Source organism: Bombina bombina, chromosome 12, assembly GCF_027579735.1.
Source record: "Bombina bombina isolate aBomBom1 chromosome 12, aBomBom1.pri, whole genome shotgun sequence".
Lineage (NCBI taxonomy): Eukaryota > Metazoa > Chordata > Amphibia > Anura > Bombinatoridae > Bombina > Bombina bombina.
The window spans coordinates 141,395,214-141,414,370 of record NC_069510.1 but is presented as its reverse complement, the minus strand read 5'-3'; the positions used below and the strand labels follow the sequence as shown (position 1 = coordinate 141,414,370).

Genomic DNA, 19,157 nt, shown 5'->3' with positions numbered 1-19,157 from the left:
CCTCGCCTTTTTTAGAATATGCCCCACATCAACGAAGAGTTATAATAGAAGAACCAAATCCCAGAAAAAGACCCTTTCATATAGACCAAGAGGCACAAGAGGGAGAGGCATTGCCACCAAGAAAGAAAAACACAACAAATTAGATAAGGGTATTTTCAACTTATCATCACACACTTTATCCATAGAGGAAAAAAGAATTCTTCATAAGGGTCTATCATTTTGTCCACCTAATCCCCACAATATTTTTAACCTTTTTGTAGACCTAAATAGATTTACCAGGAAATTATCCCTGCAAAAATATTTTGCCCAAAAAAATTTAAAGAAACACAATCTTCTAGAAAACGACACTATCTGCATTCTGACTGATAATATGAATATGGGAGAAAGAGTTATCTCTACCCAAGGCTCTATAAATTCTCTCACTGATCAACTTTTCGAAAGTGTCATTCATACTGACGTAAAAATGAAATCATCATTCTCTCCTCCATTGGGATGTAGCCAGTATGTTGAAATTTACCATAATTTAGTAATCGACGATCTTGAAAAAATTTCTTTTAAGTCATCAAAAAAGAATTTTTACAAATTACAAGGTGAAAGAAAGGCAGTCTCCTCCCTTGCAGACAACCCCAATATCATCATACGGGATGCTGACAAGGGAGGAGGAATAGTGATACAAGATTTTTGTGATTACTTATCAGAAGCCAAACGGATTCTGAATGATAACAATTACTATAGAGTCCTAAAAACAGACCCCACACCTATTTTTTTAAAAGAATATCATGCTTTGATTGAAAGAGGTTCCAATCTGAATATTCTAAATAAAGACGAAAGAAACTTTCTTAAAGTTAGCAACCCAAGTGTAGCACATTATTACCATTTGCCAAAAATCCATAAGGATCAAAAACACCCCCCGGGCCGACCAATAATCGCAGGGATAGACAACTTAACATATAATTTATCGTATTATATTGATCTTTTTTTACAGAAACATGTTGTTGGCCTTAGATCTTACATTAAAGACAGCACCTATCTACTCAATAAAATTAAGGACCTCAAAAATAATGGCGACTTAATATGGATAACCTGTGACGTTAGCTCTCTCTATTCCAACATATCTCACGAATTAGGCTTACAGACAATCATGCTAAAACTAAATGAAGATCACTATATGCCCTACTTTCAAAAGGAATATATCATTGAATGCATTAGATTTATTTTACAACATAATTATTTTATGTTTCAGGATTTATTTTACCTACAAACCAAGGGTACGGCCATGGGCACCAGATTCGCCCCTAGCTTTGCCAACATCTTTATGGGCATTTTTGAGGATATTTACATCTATAATTCCTCAGCTGGGGCGAGTCTGGTGTTCTATGGTCGTTACATAGACGACCTGATCTTCCTATGGCGAGGTGACCTTCCCTCAGCAACATTGTTTGCTGCTTCCCTTAACCAAAATGATTTTGGTTTGTCATTTACTGCTGAAATAAATAAGCAGACAATAGACTTTTTAGATTTGACACTGAGTTGGGACCAGTTAGGAAATATTTGTTCAAAAACATTTTTCAAGAAAGTAGATAGCAATAGTTATTTAAATTTCAAAAGTAACCATCATATAAACTGGCTATCAAACATCCCCTACAGTCAATTCGAAAGAATTCGACGTAATTGTTCATCGCTAGAATCCTTTGATCTTCAGAGTAAAATCATCTATCAAAGGTTCCTAGACAAAGGTTATCCTAATGACCTTTTGACAACCTGTAGAGACAAGGCTAGATCTCTAGATAGGGATACCTTACTTAACAAAAATAAGACTCATAATAAAAAAAGAGAGAATGATAATTTTTCAGCAAAACCATTGTTTATCACCCAATACAATAACAATTATAAACAGATAAGACATATTCTTAACAAACATTGGCCAATAATACTCAGAGACCCCATTTTAAAAAATTTAGTAGATAGTTATCCAAAAATCGTATATACTAGGGCTCCTACTCTGAGGAGTAAGCTAGCTCCCAGTAAAAAAGTGAAACACATTTTTTGCAACAAAAATTCCAATAATAACACAAACTTCCTTAGTCATATAGGAGTCTACAAATGTGGAAAAAGAGGCTGTAATACTTGCAAATACATACCATCTGGTATGAAAAATTTTACCTCAAAAAGAACTGGGGAAATTTTTCCTATCAAAAAATTCTTAAATTGCAATTCCATCTTTGTAATTTATGTCCTGGAATGTATATGTGGGGCCCAGTACGTGGGTCGCACCTCAAGAAAAGCAAGAACTAGGTGGGGGGAACATCTACGCAATTGCAAAAATTGCAAAAAGAAAAAAATTAAACATAGTATACCAGAACATTGCCTGAACAAACATCAGGGCAATCCTGAAATTTTCAAATTTTATCCCATAGACTATATACCCCCTTCAACAGATTACAACAGAATTATTAAACTAAGACAACGTGAAACCTTTTGGATTCACAAGTTGAATACTCTGTGGCCTTCAGGGCTTAATTCTAACTTGGATTTGGCAGCATTTAACTAATAAACATAATTTTATTAAATTACCTACTCTATTATCTGCACATTCTACACAGGCATAATATATTATATTTTTCTTTGCAATGTGATGTTTTCAAATTAAACACAATAAATATACACCATTTTTTATTATCAACAACACATGGAATCAGTTATATTGTACCATGTACGAAAGGTACAAGAACTTTATCTCACATAACACACTTATTATGATCATTCTTTATACAACGACTTACATCAGTACATGACTTTTAAGACTCTATCAAAATCGGCAGCATTTCAATATACTACCAAAGCAGTAGAATTACAAATTTGATGTTCTTTTTCTATGGTTTATGTGGCCTCATTTGTCCCTACAATTTTTTGACTATCTCTAAGACAGGATAATAACGAGTAGCTCATCATTCAGCAATAGAACAAAATGTTTTTTGTTCGTAGTTTTTAAATCACATTTTTTAACATTGTTTCCATGCATACACAATTTTTCTTTTTCTTATTATATGTAACGAAATTATTTTGTTAGGAAGTCAGCGAAATATTGTATTTTAAATGTAACGATATGTTGGGTCAGCTATTGGTGGATGTTTCAACCAATCGTGACCTTCCTATGTATTTTTAAATGTGGTTTTCCCGCTATACCTATACACTTACCTGATGAAACGGCCAGTGAGCTTTTATCGGCCGAGAAACGCGTTGTTATAGCTCTTAATAAAAACCCTTTTTTTATTATTTTTATTTAACAGTTTGTCCGCTGACTTCCTTATTTCAAATATATTTTCCTTTATAAATACTTTTCAGTCACTCATTTCTAGTGGCTTACTATTTTATATGTACTGTGTCCCCTGAGGCCTGTGACGTGCCGCAGGTGCACATTTGGGTGTGTTCACAGCATACCTCAAAGACCAACTTTCTACAGCTAAACAGCCCAGCTATAGCTGAATATTCAACACACACGCCGGTGAGCAGAGGACAAGCCTAGACCGATAACAGCTACAGCCACCAACTACAGCTATTAACCATCAGCGCGCTGACTGCTGTATGAAGGTCAGCCTGCCTTAATGCACTACTTGGGAGTGCCAACTCCATTGTGAGTATACACCTTGCTGACCCTGTATCCTATGCTGTGTCCATTTCGGTTCCAGACGATATTGCACTATTGGTCTTCTGTGTTTTCTGTTTCTATCACTACAGATCTCTGATACGACCACCATAGATTCAGTGTACTGACTACTGTATAAAGGTCAGCCCGCCTACATGCACTACTTGCGAGTGCCAAGCTCTTTGTGAGTATTCATTTGGCAGAGATTTTTTTATACCTGTATCTTGCTTGACCTTGACGATATTACACTATCAGGCGCTCTCTCTCTTTTGCTCTCTATTTTTTCAGTTCTACCGACTTACCACCGGTTTGGAGTGGAGCAGCCTTCCAGAATTATTGATTTCAACAATTGCATCTATTTATCAATGACTCTGCACTATATGTGAAATCGTTTGTATTGTTTTTTATATATTTTCTGATTTTATTCCACCTAATTATATTTCATTTATTTTCAATAGAAATAACATTGTATCACTTGATTTTTATAGTACATTTTTTAGGTATTGAAGTTTTTTGTGAAATACACGTCATTGTTTATGTAAAACCACTTATTTATTTTTTCTGAACTATACAGTTCCTCAGGTACACTCTTGTAAAGGGATACACTATATACTTTTTTGAACGATTTTTTATACCCTTTTGCACCATCCATTCCACATATATATATATATATATATATTTTTTTTTTTTTTTTTTTTTTTTTTTTTTTTTTTTTTTTTTTTTTGCACACAATAGTATAATAATATAGCGCACCCTATTGTATGATTTTATATCGTACATTTTTCTCTTGTTTATTGTTGGGTAATTTATAGGAGTGCAGCACATATATTCACATCATTTTTTACACTTATTATTCGGTTTGGTATTTATATTTTATATTTGATTTTTTTCACACTTTTTTCACTCCTTTGGTCACAATATGCAGTCCAAAGAGGATAGAAATAAGATTAGAGCAGCATACAATTTACTAGGGAAACCAGCCACTATTGTTGCACAATCAGATTCTGATACCACCAAATCTATGAAAAGTTTATTCCATATTTTAGAAGAAGAAATTTTAAAAGAACACAGACATTGGTGGGATCTTACCACTTTAGAAAAATATATTGATTTGAAACAGATTCCCAGAGGATTACGTATTTTAAAACATTGTTCTTTTAAAGACAATCCTGTACTTTTGGAAAAATGGTACAAAATACTTAGTGATTGTTCTTTTGAATTAATGAAGGCCCTGATAGAACACAGACGTTTTTTAGCTGATCAGTGTAGTGAAAATATAGAAAGAATACAAACAGATTTAGAAAAACACGTAGAGAGTTCTGATTATGATCGTTTTTTGAAAAGCATGTATGAAAGGACAGACAAATTCCAAGAGGAACTTGTACAATCCAAAAACAAAAAATTGGTAAGGGACAATGAGGATTACATCAATGATAGAATATATAGTTATAATCGTACACAACCTTCTAACTCAGAAACACAGAACTTTGAGAATCAAAGAAACACAGATCATAGACCATATGATACAGACCAACCTACAGAGACAAATGCCCCACACAGAATAAACAGATCTGAACCAGGTGGATATTGGACCACGGTTCACCATAGAAATAATAATAGGATCTATAAGGAGAATTACAAATCAAATAACCATTATCATACTAAACCAACCAATTATTACAGAAAATCCAATACATACATACATAGGGATAGGGAACAACACAATGCACAATACCACAACAGATACAATAATAATCAATATGACACTTGGCACAGACAACAATCTCCCCACCAATCTTACTATTCACCCAGGAATCATTATGACAACCATAGGACTTATAATGATAATTCCTATTATGGTAATAAAAGACAATTTAGAGAGAACAGCAGATTTGACAATTACCAGAATTATGATTCCCCCATTCAAACCAATTCTCACACTTACAAAGATAATCATTCCAAGACTAATTATAACCCAAACCAGAACCAATATGTTCACTCGAATCGCTTTCACCCTTTGTCCTCTGTTTCAGAGGACAATGTGTTCACAGAACATATATCTAGAAACAATACTACCTCCGCATCCTCGCCTTTTTTAGAATATGCCCCACATCAACGAAGAGTTATAATAGAAGAACCAAATCCCAGAAAAAGACCCTTTCATATAGACCAAGAGGCACAAGAGGGAGAGGCATTGCCACCAAGAAAGAAAAACACAACAAATTAGATAAGGGTATTTTCAACTTATCATCACACACTTTATCCATAGAGGAAAAAAGAATTCTTCATAAGGGTCTATCATTTTGTCCACCTAATCCCCACAATATTTTTAACCTTTTTGTAGACCTAAATAGATTTACCAGGAAATTATCCCTGCAAAAATATTTTGCCCAAAAAAATTTAAAGAAACACAATCTTCTAGAAAACGACACTATCTGCATTCTGACTGATAATATGAATATGGGAGAAAGAGTTATCTCTACCCAAGGCTCTATAAATTCTCTCACTGATCAACTTTTCGAAAGTGTCATTCATACTGACGTAAAAATGAAATCATCATTCTCTCCTCCATTGGGATGTAGCCAGTATGTTGAAATTTACCATAATTTAGTAATCGACGATCTTGAAAAAATTTCTTTTAAGTCATCAAAAAAGAATTTTTACAAATTACAAGGTGAAAGAAAGGCAGTCTCCTCCCTTGCAGACAACCCCAATATCATCATACGGGATGCTGACAAGGGAGGAGGAATAGTGATACAAGATTTTTGTGATTACTTATCAGAAGCCAAACGGATTCTGAATGATAACAATTACTATAGAGTCCTAAAAACAGACCCCACACCTATTTTTTTAAAAGAATATCATGCTTTGATTGAAAGAGGTTCCAATCTGAATATTCTAAATAAAGACGAAAGAAACTTTCTTAAAGTTAGCAACCCAAGTGTAGCACATTATTACCATTTGCCAAAAATCCATAAGGATCAAAAACACCCCCCGGGCCGACCAATAATCGCAGGGATAGACAACTTAACATATAATTTATCGTATTATATTGATCTTTTTTTACAGAAACATGTTGTTGGCCTTAGATCTTACATTAAAGACAGCACCTATCTACTCAATAAAATTAAGGACCTCAAAAATAATGGCGACTTAATATGGATAACCTGTGACGTTAGCTCTCTCTATTCCAACATATCTCACGAATTAGGCTTACAGACAATCATGCTAAAACTAAATGAAGATCACTATATGCCCTACTTTCAAAAGGAATATATCATTGAATGCATTAGATTTATTTTACAACATAATTATTTTATGTTTCAGGATTTATTTTACCTACAAACCAAGGGTACGGCCATGGGCACCAGATTCGCCCCTAGCTTTGCCAACATCTTTATGGGCATTTTTGAGGATATTTACATCTATAATTCCTCAGCTGGGGCGAGTCTGGTGTTCTATGGTCGTTACATAGACGACCTGATCTTCCTATGGCGAGGTGACCTTCCCTCAGCAACATTGTTTGCTGCTTCCCTTAACCAAAATGATTTTGGTTTGTCATTTACTGCTGAAATAAATAAGCAGACAATAGACTTTTTAGATTTGACACTGAGTTGGGACCAGTTAGGAAATATTTGTTCAAAAACATTTTTCAAGAAAGTAGATAGCAATAGTTATTTAAATTTCAAAAGTAACCATCATATAAACTGGCTATCAAACATCCCCTACAGTCAATTCGAAAGAATTCGACGTAATTGTTCATCGCTAGAATCCTTTGATCTTCAGAGTAAAATCATCTATCAAAGGTTCCTAGACAAAGGTTATCCTAATGACCTTTTGACAACCTGTAGAGACAAGGCTAGATCTCTAGATAGGGATACCTTACTTAACAAAAATAAGACTCATAATAAAAAAAGAGAGAATGATAATTTTTCAGCAAAACCATTGTTTATCACCCAATACAATAACAATTATAAACAGATAAGACATATTCTTAACAAACATTGGCCAATAATACTCAGAGACCCCATTTTAAAAAATTTAGTAGATAGTTATCCAAAAATCGTATATACTAGGGCTCCTACTCTGAGGAGTAAGCTAGCTCCCAGTAAAAAAGTGAAACACATTTTTTGCAACAAAAATTCCAATAATAACACAAACTTCCTTAGTCATATAGGAGTCTACAAATGTGGAAAAAGAGGCTGTAATACTTGCAAATACATACCATCTGGTATGAAAAATTTTACCTCAAAAAGAACTGGGGAAATTTTTCCTATCAAAAAATTCTTAAATTGCAATTCCATCTTTGTAATTTATGTCCTGGAATGTATATGTGGGGCCCAGTACGTGGGTCGCACCTCAAGAAAAGCAAGAACTAGGTGGGGGGAACATCTACGCAATTGCAAAAATTGCAAAAAGAAAAAAATTAAACATAGTATACCAGAACATTGCCTGAACAAACATCAGGGCAATCCTGAAATTTTCAAATTTTATCCCATAGACTATATACCCCCTTCAACAGATTGCAACAGAATTATTAAACTAAGACAACGTGAAACCTTTTGGATTCACAAGTTGAATACTCTGTGGCCTTCAGGGCTTAATTCTAACTTGGATTTGGCAGCATTTAACTAATAAACATAATTTTATTAAATTACCTACTCTATTATCTGCACATTCTACACAGGCATAATATATTATATTTTTCTTTGCAATGTGATGTTTTCAAATTAAACACAATAAATATACACCATTTTTTATTATCAACAACACATGGAATCAGTTATATTGTACCATGTACGAAAGGTACAAGAACTTTATCTCACATAACACACTTATTATGATCATTCTTTATACAACGACTTACATCAGTACATGACTTTTAAGACTCTATCAAAATCGGCAGCATTTCAATATACTACCAAAGCAGTAGAATTACAAATTTGATGTTCTTTTTCTATGGTTTATGTGGCCTCATTTGTCCCTACAATTTTTTGACTATCTCTAAGACAGGATAATAACGAGTAGCTCATCATTCAGCAATAGAACAAAATGTTTTTTGTTCGTAGTTTTTAAATCACATTTTTTAACATTGTTTCCATGCATACACAATTTTTCTTTTTCTTATTATATGTAACGAAATTATTTTGTTAGGAAGTCAGCGAAATATTGTATTTTAAATGTAACGATATGTTGGGTCAGCTATTGGTGGATGTTTCAACCAATCGTGACCTTCCTATGTATTTTTAAATGTGGTTTTCCCGCTATACCTATACACTTACCTGATGAAACGGCCAGTGAGCTTTTATCGGCCGAGAAACGCGTTGTTATAGCTCTTAATAAAAACCCTTTTTTTATTATTTTTATTTAACAGTTTGTCCGCTGACTTCCTTATTTCAAATATATTTTCCTTTATAAATACTTTTCAGTCACTCATTTCTAGTGGCTTACTATTTTATATGTACTGTGTCCCCTGAGGCCTGTGACGTGCCGCAGGTGCACATTTGGGTGTGTTCACAGCATACCTCAAAGACCAACTTTCTACAGCTAAACAGCCCAGCTATAGCTGAATATTCAACACACACGCCGGTGAGCAGAGGACAAGCCTAGACCGATAACAGCTACAGCCACCAACTACAGCTATTAACCATCAGCGCGCTGACTGCTGTATGAAGGTCAGCCTGCCTTAATGCACTACTTGGGAGTGCCAACTCCATTGTGAGTATACACCTTGCTGACCCTGTATCCTATGCTGTGTCCATTTCGGTTCCAGACGATATTGCACTATTGGTCTTCTGTGTTTTCTGTTTCTATCACTACAGATCTCTGATACGACCACCATAGATTCAGTGTACTGACTACTGTATAAAGGTCAGCCCGCCTACATGCACTACTTGCGAGTGCCAAGCTCTTTGTGAGTATTCATTTGGCAGAGATTTTTTTATACCTGTATCTTGCTTGACCTTGACGATATTACACTATCAGGCGCTCTCTCTCTTTTGCTCTCTATTTTTTCAGTTCTACCGACTTACCACCGGTTTGGAGTGGAGCAGCCTTCCAGAATTATTGATTTCAACAATTGCATCTATTTATCAATGACTCTGCACTATATGTGAAATCGTTTGTATTGTTTTTTATATATTTTCTGATTTTATTCCACCTAATTATATTTCATTTATTTTCAATAGAAATAACATTGTATCACTTGATTTTTATAGTACATTTTTTAGGTATTGAAGTTTTTTGTGAAATACACGTCATTGTTTATGTAAAACCACTTATTTATTTTTTCTGAACTATACAGTTCCTCAGGTACACTCTTGTAAAGGGATACACTATATACTTTTTTGAACGATTTTTTATACCCTTTTGCACCATCCATTCCACATATATATATATATATATATTTTTTTTTTTATTTTTTTTTTTTTTTTGCACACAATAGTATAATAATATAGCGCACCCTATTGTATGATTTTATATCGTACATTTTTCTCTAATAAATATTATGTAGGTGTCGGCAGTATTAGGGGCAAGAGATTAGGGGTACATAGGGATAACTTAGGTGGCGGCGGTGTACGGAGCGGCAGATTAGGGGTTAAAAAAATTTAATCGAGTGGCGGCGATGTGGGGGGGCCTCGGTTTAGGGGTACATAGGTAGTTTATGGGTGTTAGTGTACTTTAGAGCACAGTAGTTAAGAGCTTTATAAACCGGCGTTAGCCCAGAAAGCTCTTAACTACTGACTTTTTTCTGCGGCTGGAGTTTTGTCGTTAGATTTCTAACGCTCACTTCAGCCAAGACTCTAAATACCAGCGTTAGAAAGATCCCATTGAAAAGATAGGATACGCAAAAGGCGTAGGTGGATCTGCGGTATGGAAAAGTTGCGGCTGCAAAGTGAGCATTAGACCCTATCCTGACTGACTCCAAATACCAGCGGGCGGTAAAAACCAGCGTTAGGAGCCTCTAACGCTGGTTTTGACGGCTACCGCCAAACTCTAAATCTAGGCCTATGATTTTTCTACACACAGTGATTGCAATTAAAAAAACTTATGTTGGCACATATATACGATCATGTTTTCATTTAAATGAATTGGGATTAAGAAATAAATCTAAATTTGTCCCCAGCACAATAAATTCTGGAATAGAAACTTTTATTAAGTTTGTCCAACAAGATGTAAAATCTTTAATGAAAAAGGCACAATATAATTTTGTGCAGTACAACATTTCTATAAAAGAAAAACAAATCTATTGTGATGAAAAGTGCGGACAAGGGCAGTGCTGTTATTGTATTAGATCGAGAGTATTATATACAAGAAATTATAATTCAGTTATCAGATGGCGGAATATACCAAATTCTTGATGATGATCCTTTGTTAGAGATACAGAAAGAAATCAAGCACATTGTTGATGGAGCTTTAGAAAAACAAATCATCACCAAGAATGTTGCAGTTTTTCTTATTAAACAGGATCCAGTTACACCGGTATTTTATACCCTCCCGAAAGTGCATAAAAATTTAAAGGAACCTCCCGGACAACCTATAGTCATCGGTACAGAGTCAGTTTTCTCCAATATAGCGATTTTTCTAGATAAGATTATGAATCCCCTAGCCTCTAAACAGCCATCTTTTCTTAAAGATACTGGCAATTTTCTGGGGAAAATTTGTGAGATGCCTTTTACAGATACAGATATTTTATTTATTCTTGACATAGTTAGCCTTTATACAGCTATACCCCATGAGGCAGGAATACAATCAACTTTGGAATTAATTGAACATGAAGCGACACTATCACCACCCCAGTCTAAATATGTAAAGGATCTCTTAGGCATTGTACTCTATTTGAATTATTTTTTATTTCAAGATACTTTTTTATCTACAGAAGAAGGGTACAGCGATGGGCTCCAATGTAGCCCCCTCATATGCCAACATATTTGTAAGTCAATTTGAAAAGAAATATGTATATACTCATCATTTATATCAGGAAAATTGTAGGACATGGCTTTGCTATATTGATGATGTGTTTGGCATATGGGGGGGGGGCTCATTGAAGTCCTTACAAGAATATGTAGAGCACCTAAACAATGCTACTAACAGTTTAAAGTTCACTCTGGAGTACTCTGTAGCAAGGGTTAATTGTTTTGGACACTACCATATATAAAGAAAATAATAAACTGATTACGGACATTTATAGCAAGCCAACAGATCTTAACGAACTGCTCCACTTTGAAAGTTTTCATCCTCAGAGGGTATTTAAAGCTATCCCTAAGAGCCAGTTCTGTAGAACAATGCGTAATGTAAAAGACAAGAAACTCCAGGATATAAGGTTGGAACAGATGACTAATACATTTTTAGATAGGGGATATCCAAGGGAGATAATTACACAATGTAAATATGAAACTCTTAATAATAGTGGACAATCAAATGAAAAAATAGCAATAAGAACAGGTTGATATTTTGTACATAGTTTAATGAATATAGTGATAGAATCACTTTGGTCCTTCAAAAACATTGGTACCTGCTTTGTAAATCTCTCCCTGATGTTGTCGAGTTCCAAAAGCCACCCTTACGATCATTTAAAAGAGTAAGAAACCTTAAAGATGTACTAGTACAGGCAGATGTAGGGAGTAATAAACAGAGAGGTATTAACTATTTAACCACTCCAAAGAAAGGTACTTATCCATGTTTGGGTTGTGCTCAATGCAATTCAATGATTAAAGTAAACTGTATTGCTCAAATTAATGACAATAAAAAAAGGGAATAAAAGGTTTTTATACATGTGATACAAATTTTGTTGTACATCTCCTTAAATGCCCATGTGGGCGTGGTTATATAGGGGAAACTATTTGTCCTGTCAAAGATAGGATTAGCGCTCACAAATCCAGTATTAGAAAGAGATATGACACAGCCAGCGTCTGCCCATTTTACCATGGCAGGGCATAATGTTAGTCAATTAAGGTTCCAGATAATTGATCATATCCTGAAACTCAGGAGAGGGGGCAATAGGGAAACCCTCCTGAAAAAAGAGAGGTTTGGTGGATACATCAGTTAGGCACCCTTGGTCCAATAGGATTAAACAGGGATTATGATTTACATTTGTTTCTGTAAAGTCTGTTTTTGTATATTTTTGTGTTTTTTTTCATCTTTAAGATTAGATTAAAAACTGTATAGTTAGTAATGTATTTTGGAAATTGTTTTTAAACATTTTTGTATTATAATCTACAGGTAGAACCTCCACTGTTTAAAGGGACACTAAACACCTGATGCAGATTCTGCAAACTAACTTCTGCTGTCAGTCCATAAATCTACTACAAATTTAGTAATAAAGGATTTTTAGGCAGTCTGTGCAGCTTACCCCCATTGTATTAAAGAAAAGTGTTGTTAAACAGAATGGTGATACTGAGCTCAGTGCTGCTATGTGTGCTGTCATGTTGTAACGCACGTTGCTCACAGGACAGTAGTCACGTGATGCACATGAGGATTACCAGAATGCTCTCTCACAGTGGTGCTAAGTGAGTGCTGTAAATAGCTGTATGAACATTTTTCATATGTGCCTCTTATTTATATAAATAAATATTCTGTTGTGCATGCATTTTATTAATTTCAAAGAACTCAAAACTTTTTCTAAGCTAGAAGAAATATGTCTGACTGCACTATTGAGAGGAACTGTTGTTTTAGTTAATAGCAACAGCTGATGCTACACGGGAAATGAATGAGCTGAAAATACACGGAGGGGGGGGGGAGGAAGGAGGGCGAGTGGCATGCTCCGTGAGAAGAAGAGAGCTGAAGAAGAGGTTTGAGGTTTATTCAAACTTTTTTGTGGTTCCAAAGAAGGAGGGAACTTTTCATCCAATTTTGGACCTAAAGTGCCTAAACAAGTTCCTGGGTGTTCCCTGTTTCAAGATGGAGACAATACGGTCAATCCTTCCTCTGGCTCAAGAAGGACAGTTTATGACCACCATAGCCCTGAAGGATGCATACCTTCACATTGCGATACACAGGGAACATTTTCAGTTCTTGAGGTTTGACTTTCTGGACCAGCACTTCCAGTTCATAGTGCTTCCGTTTTGGCCTAGCTACTGCTCCAAGTATATTTTCAAAGGTTTCGGGGACTCTTCTAGCCGTTGCCAGAACACAAAGTATTGCAGTAGCGCTTTACCTGGATCATATTTTGGTGCAGGCACCATCTTTTCGTCTAGCGGAAGAACATTTGTAGTCCCTTCTCAATCTTCTTCGATCACATGGATGGAAGATAAACTTGGAAAATAGTTCTATTACTCCAAGTACTAGGGTGAATTTCCTTGGAACAATAATAGACTCAATTTGTCCATGAGAATATTCCTCACAGATCAGAGATGTTGCAAGCTAACTACTGCATGTAATGCCCTCTAGGCCTCCTTCAGACCCTCAGTCACACAGTGTATGGAGGTGATCAGACTCATAGTGTTCTGTATGGACATCATTCCTTTTGCCAGATTCCATCTCAGACCCTTACAACTATGCATGCTGAGACAATGGAACGGCGACCATTCAGATCTGTCTCAACAGATTGCGCAGGACAACCTGTCGAGAGACTCACTCTCTTGGTGGCTCTTTCCAGATCATCTGTCCCAAGGCACGTGCTTCTTGAGACTGTCCTGGGAGATTGTGACTACGGACGCAAGCCTTTCCGGCTGGGGAGCCATTTGGGGTTCCAAGAAGGCACAAGAACTGTGGACTCAGGAGGAGTCCTCCCTTCTGATCAATATATTAGAACTCCGGGCAATCTTCAATGCCTTAAAGGCTTGGCCCCTTCTGGGTTTGTCCCAGTTTATCAGATTCCAATCAGACACTACAACCTCGGTTGCCTACATCAACCATCAGGGGGGGAATGGGAAGTTCCTTGGCGATGAGAGAAGTATCTCATATACTAGAGTGGGCAGAGACTCACAGATGTACGCTGTCAGCAATCCACATTCCGGGAGTGGACAACTGGGAAACAGACTTCCTCAGCAGGCAATCCTTTCACCCGGGGGAACAGCCTCTCCACCCCTAGGTGTTTGCAGAGATATGCAGCAAGTGGGGGATGCCAGAGATAGATCTCATAAACAGAACAAACAGGGTGGATAGGGAGCGCTACTAAAAAGCTGCTATATAAAAGAGGGTACAAGGATCAGAGGGAGATTATATGAATTTTTTTAAAAAACAAGTTAATAATATTTAATAAGCATAGTAACAATAAATGTAAATAAATAACAAATATATTTGATGACCACCGGTGGTTTTAAAAATATATTAGAAGTTAATTAAAAAAGAAACAATTCCACTGCTGAAGGAGAGTATGTCTCTTAATAAAAACAAAAATGGAAGTGAATCTGTGGCACAACAAAAAGTCAAAAAGCACTTGGCAATGTAGAGTTGAAATATGTCTTTGACAAGTATTTGATTCTGAGACAAGATGATTGATGAATCAGTTAAGCAGTTTGTAACACAGTGTAGTTTGTAAATTGACTCACCCAGAATATGAAGCCTGTTTGGAAAGTGCTTCTAAGTGTGTTGGAGTAAATCGGATTGGTATCCACTTTAGAAATTACCTTAGCGGTGAACTGAAAGACGCCCAAGGTGTATCCTAGCTGATACTCGTTCCTTGGCCTGCGTGGAGTCACGTGACTGTTGTCCAAACAATCAGGGTCACGGATTACCGGGTGGTCTGTGTCTCAATGATGTTTGCAAATCCAGGTTGCAACAAATATACCAAGTGTATGCTGTATGTCGTAACTATGTTACAATTCGAATCAGGCTATTTATTTGAAGTTACAAACGATATCACAGAGCTAGGAATGAGTATCAGCTAGGATACACCTTGGGTGTCTTTCAGTTCACCACTAAAGTAATTTCTAAAGTGGATCCAATCCGATTTACTCCAACACACGGAGAAGCACTTTCCAAACAGGCTTCGTATTCTGGGTGAGTCAATTTACAAACCACACTGCGTTACAAACTGCTTAACTGATTCATCAATCATCTTGTCTCAGAATCAAATACTTGTCAAATACATATTTCAACTCTACATTGCCAAGTGCTTTTTGACTGTTTGTTATGCTACAGATTCACTTCCATTTTTGTTTTTATTAAGAGACATACTCTCCTTCAGCAGCGGAATTGTTTCTTTTTTAATGAACTTTTTATCTGAACATTCATCTAATATATTTTTAAAACCACCGGTGGTCATCAAATATATTTGTTATTTATTTACATTTATTGTTACTATGCTTATTAAATATTATTAACTTGTTTTTTTTAAAAATTCAAATAATCTTCCTCTGATTCTTGTACCCTCTTTTATATAGCAGCTTTTTAGTATCGCTCCCTATCCACCCTGTTTGTTCTGTTTAATTGTTTGGGGGTTTTTTGGAACTAACCTCCTATTTTAGGGTAGCCTTTTTTGTGCTATATTTAGGTCTTCTTGTTTGTGGTTTATCAGATATAGATCTCATGGCATCCCATCTCAATACCGAGCTACCCAGGTATGGGTCGAGGTCGAGGGATCCTCAAGCGAAATTGATAGATATCAGTACCATGAAGGTTCAGACTCATATATATTTTTCCTCCATTACCACTTCTCCCTCATGTGGTGGCTCGCATCAAGCAGGAGCGAGCATCAGTGATTCTGATTGCTCCATTGTGGCCGTGAAGGGCATAGTTTGTGGATCTCTTGGGGATGTCCTCATCTCCTCAGTGGAGGCTACCTTGTTGCAGAGATCTGCTGATACAGGGTCCTTTTGTTCATCAAAATCTAGATTCTCTGAGGCTGACTGCATGGAGATTGGACATTTAGTCTTAGCCAAGAGAGGGTTCTCTGAGAGTGTTATTGACACTCTGGTTCAAGCTCGTAAGCCAGTTACTCGTATCTACCATAAAGTGTGGAATCCTTACTTGTACTGGAGTGAAGAGCTTTACTTTTCCTGGCATAATATGGTTAAGGTTTCCAGAATTGTATCTTTTTTTCCAGGATGGACTGGAGAAGGGTCTATCTGCTAGTTCCCTGAAGGAACACATATTGGCCCTGTCTGTGTTACTGCACAAGAGATTGGTTGAACTTCCGGATGTGCAGTCCTTTGTTAAGGCTCTGACTATGATCAGACCTGTGTTTAGATCTGGGGCTCCGTCTTGGAGCCTAAATCTTGTTCTTAGTGTTTTGCAGCAGGCTCTGTTTGAGCCTATGCATACTGTTTACATTACATTGTTATCTTGGAAGGTTCTTTTTTTGCTGGCTATTGCCTCTGTATGCAGCGTTTCTCAGATTTCTGCTTTACAATGTGACTCCCCTTATCTTGTTTTCCATGCTGATAAGGCGGTTTTACGTACTAAACTTCCTCTTTGTTTGTCATTTATAAAGGGAAGTGTAAGGGGCAGAAGGTTACTACTACTTCTCTATCTGTTTGAGGAGTGTCATCCGCTTAGCTTATGAGACAGCGGGGTGACAGCCTCCTGAGAGGATAACGGCTCATTCCACTAGAGCAGTGGCTTCCTCCTGGGCTTTTAAGAACAAAGCCTCTATGGATCAGATTTGTAAGGCAGCTACCTGGTCCTCCGTACACACTTTTTTTAATAATTTTACAAGTTTGATGTGTTTTCTTCGACTGAAGCAGCTTTCAGGAGAAAAGTTTTGCAGGCTGTGGTGCCCTCAGAATAGGGTCTGCCTCTTTTTTTGTTCCCTCCTGTTATTCATTCAGTGTCCTCTTGAGCTTGGGTATAGTTTTCCCAACAGTAAGGAATGAAGTTGTGGACTCTCTCTGCCTTATGGAAGGAAAACATAATTTATGCTTACCAGATAAATGACTTTCCTTCCTGGCAGGGAGAGTCCATTACCCCGCCCATAATTTAATTTTCGTTGGGTGGCTCCCTTTTTATATTATTTCTTCTGGCACCTTTATACCCTGATATTTCTCCTACTTTTCCTTGTTCCCTCGGCAGAATGACTGGGGGATAGGGAAAGTGGGATGGATATTTAAGCCTTTGGCAAGGGTGTCTTTGCCTCCTCCTGGTGGCCAGGTGTTGTATTTCCCAACATTAAGGAATGAAGTTGTGGACTCTCCCTGCCAGGAAGGAAAGGAATTTATCTGGTAAGAATAAATTATGTTTTACTGTAGATTTGAAATTCCAGATTGTACACTATTTTGAGCTCCACTTGTTTATTACTGTATTATTTAGTCTTTGTTACCTACTCAATGGTACATTTAGTGATCTTTTTGTTTTCATTACAGAAAGTTATCTGCACAGCTAAACTTCAATGGTATCCTCCTCCAGAAACGTTTCACTGCATAAAAGATTGTGAGGTAGGTTTAAAGCTTTCACCTACTGCATTCCATCAGTCACTTTAGATTTAAGGTAACATGCCATATCATTAGTGATTTCTGTTAGAAAACCGTACAATATTACATTTAGATAATTCTATTTTACTTAGTATTTCTCCAAATTTTCTTGCTTCATTGGATTAGTCCTGCAGTGGGGTTGCTTGAATTAAGTTATCCCAGTTGCATCTAAATCAAATAAAATATACTGTTACAGTTCCCTTTTTACATGTTTGCCTGACCATAATGCATCAAGAAAGGGAGACAATTAAGATTATCTATTTTGGAACACTTGCTTTAAGGTGAAGGCTTCCTCATGCAAACCTGCAACTGCAAGTGTAAAAGCAGCAGTTCCCATGACCTCTGCTTCCTGACATTAAAAATCTGCACTAAACAAACCATGGTGTCTAGCAACCCCTGCTCTTGATGGATTAGTAGTTGCCCAAGAGCAAGAAGTGGGATTGCAAAGAGTTATTTGTCCACACACAACTAAGTATTGTATATGTTTGTATTGTAATATGTAGATCAGTTGCTAGTTGAAGTATGAGTAGAGTATGAATATTAGCAGACCCCAAAAATGAAGGTTATTTAATCCTATAATAGTGGGAATGATAAAGGGTTTCTTTAAATTGTCCTGCCTTTCCTTACAGAATACTTTCTAGTTCAGAAATATTATTTGGTTTGCTGGCACACAATGCATTGTTTTGATCAGCCAATTGATTTTTAATAATAGTGTTGGGGCTTTTTTTTTTTTTTCTTAAAAAGTTCATGGCAAGTTTTGAGATGTGTTTGTTATCTATCAGCTGCATACTTCCAACATTGAGTTTTGTGGTTTGATTGCAGGTTAATTTTACTCCCATGTAAATAATATTAGTGCAAACATCATGCAAAGTGGACCAGTGCACCACTACTCTTGTAACAGCTAAATTTTCCTGCAGGCCCTTTGCCTTGATATGGAGGTTTTGTTTTCCTCTCCTGAACAGTTTACAAGCACTTCTATTAGAGGTATTTGAGGGGCTTCAACAGGTCCTCTAAGCTTCCATTTGCATGTCTTTTTATAACCTTCCCCTTCTCAGTCGCTGCTATGAGGAGAGATAATGTATTAAGTCCTGAAACTTTCACCACTAGTCTTAGATCGATATCTAACAAGTCAATTGAGACAATTCAGGTTGTTAGACATT

General features: G+C 36.4%; 1 protein-coding gene across 1 annotated transcript in view; it reads left to right on the top strand.

Annotated features, from left to right (window-relative positions):
- PAPPA (pappalysin 1) overlaps positions 1-19,157 on the top strand; it is a 1,503,354-nt gene that overhangs the window by 1,365,800 nt on the left and 118,397 nt on the right. The window contains exon 21 of the mRNA XM_053695762.1: positions 17,890-17,961. Within this exon, the coding sequence (XP_053551737.1) occupies positions 17,890-17,961 (72 nt within the window). The remainder of the gene's footprint in view (positions 1-17,889; positions 17,962-19,157) is intronic.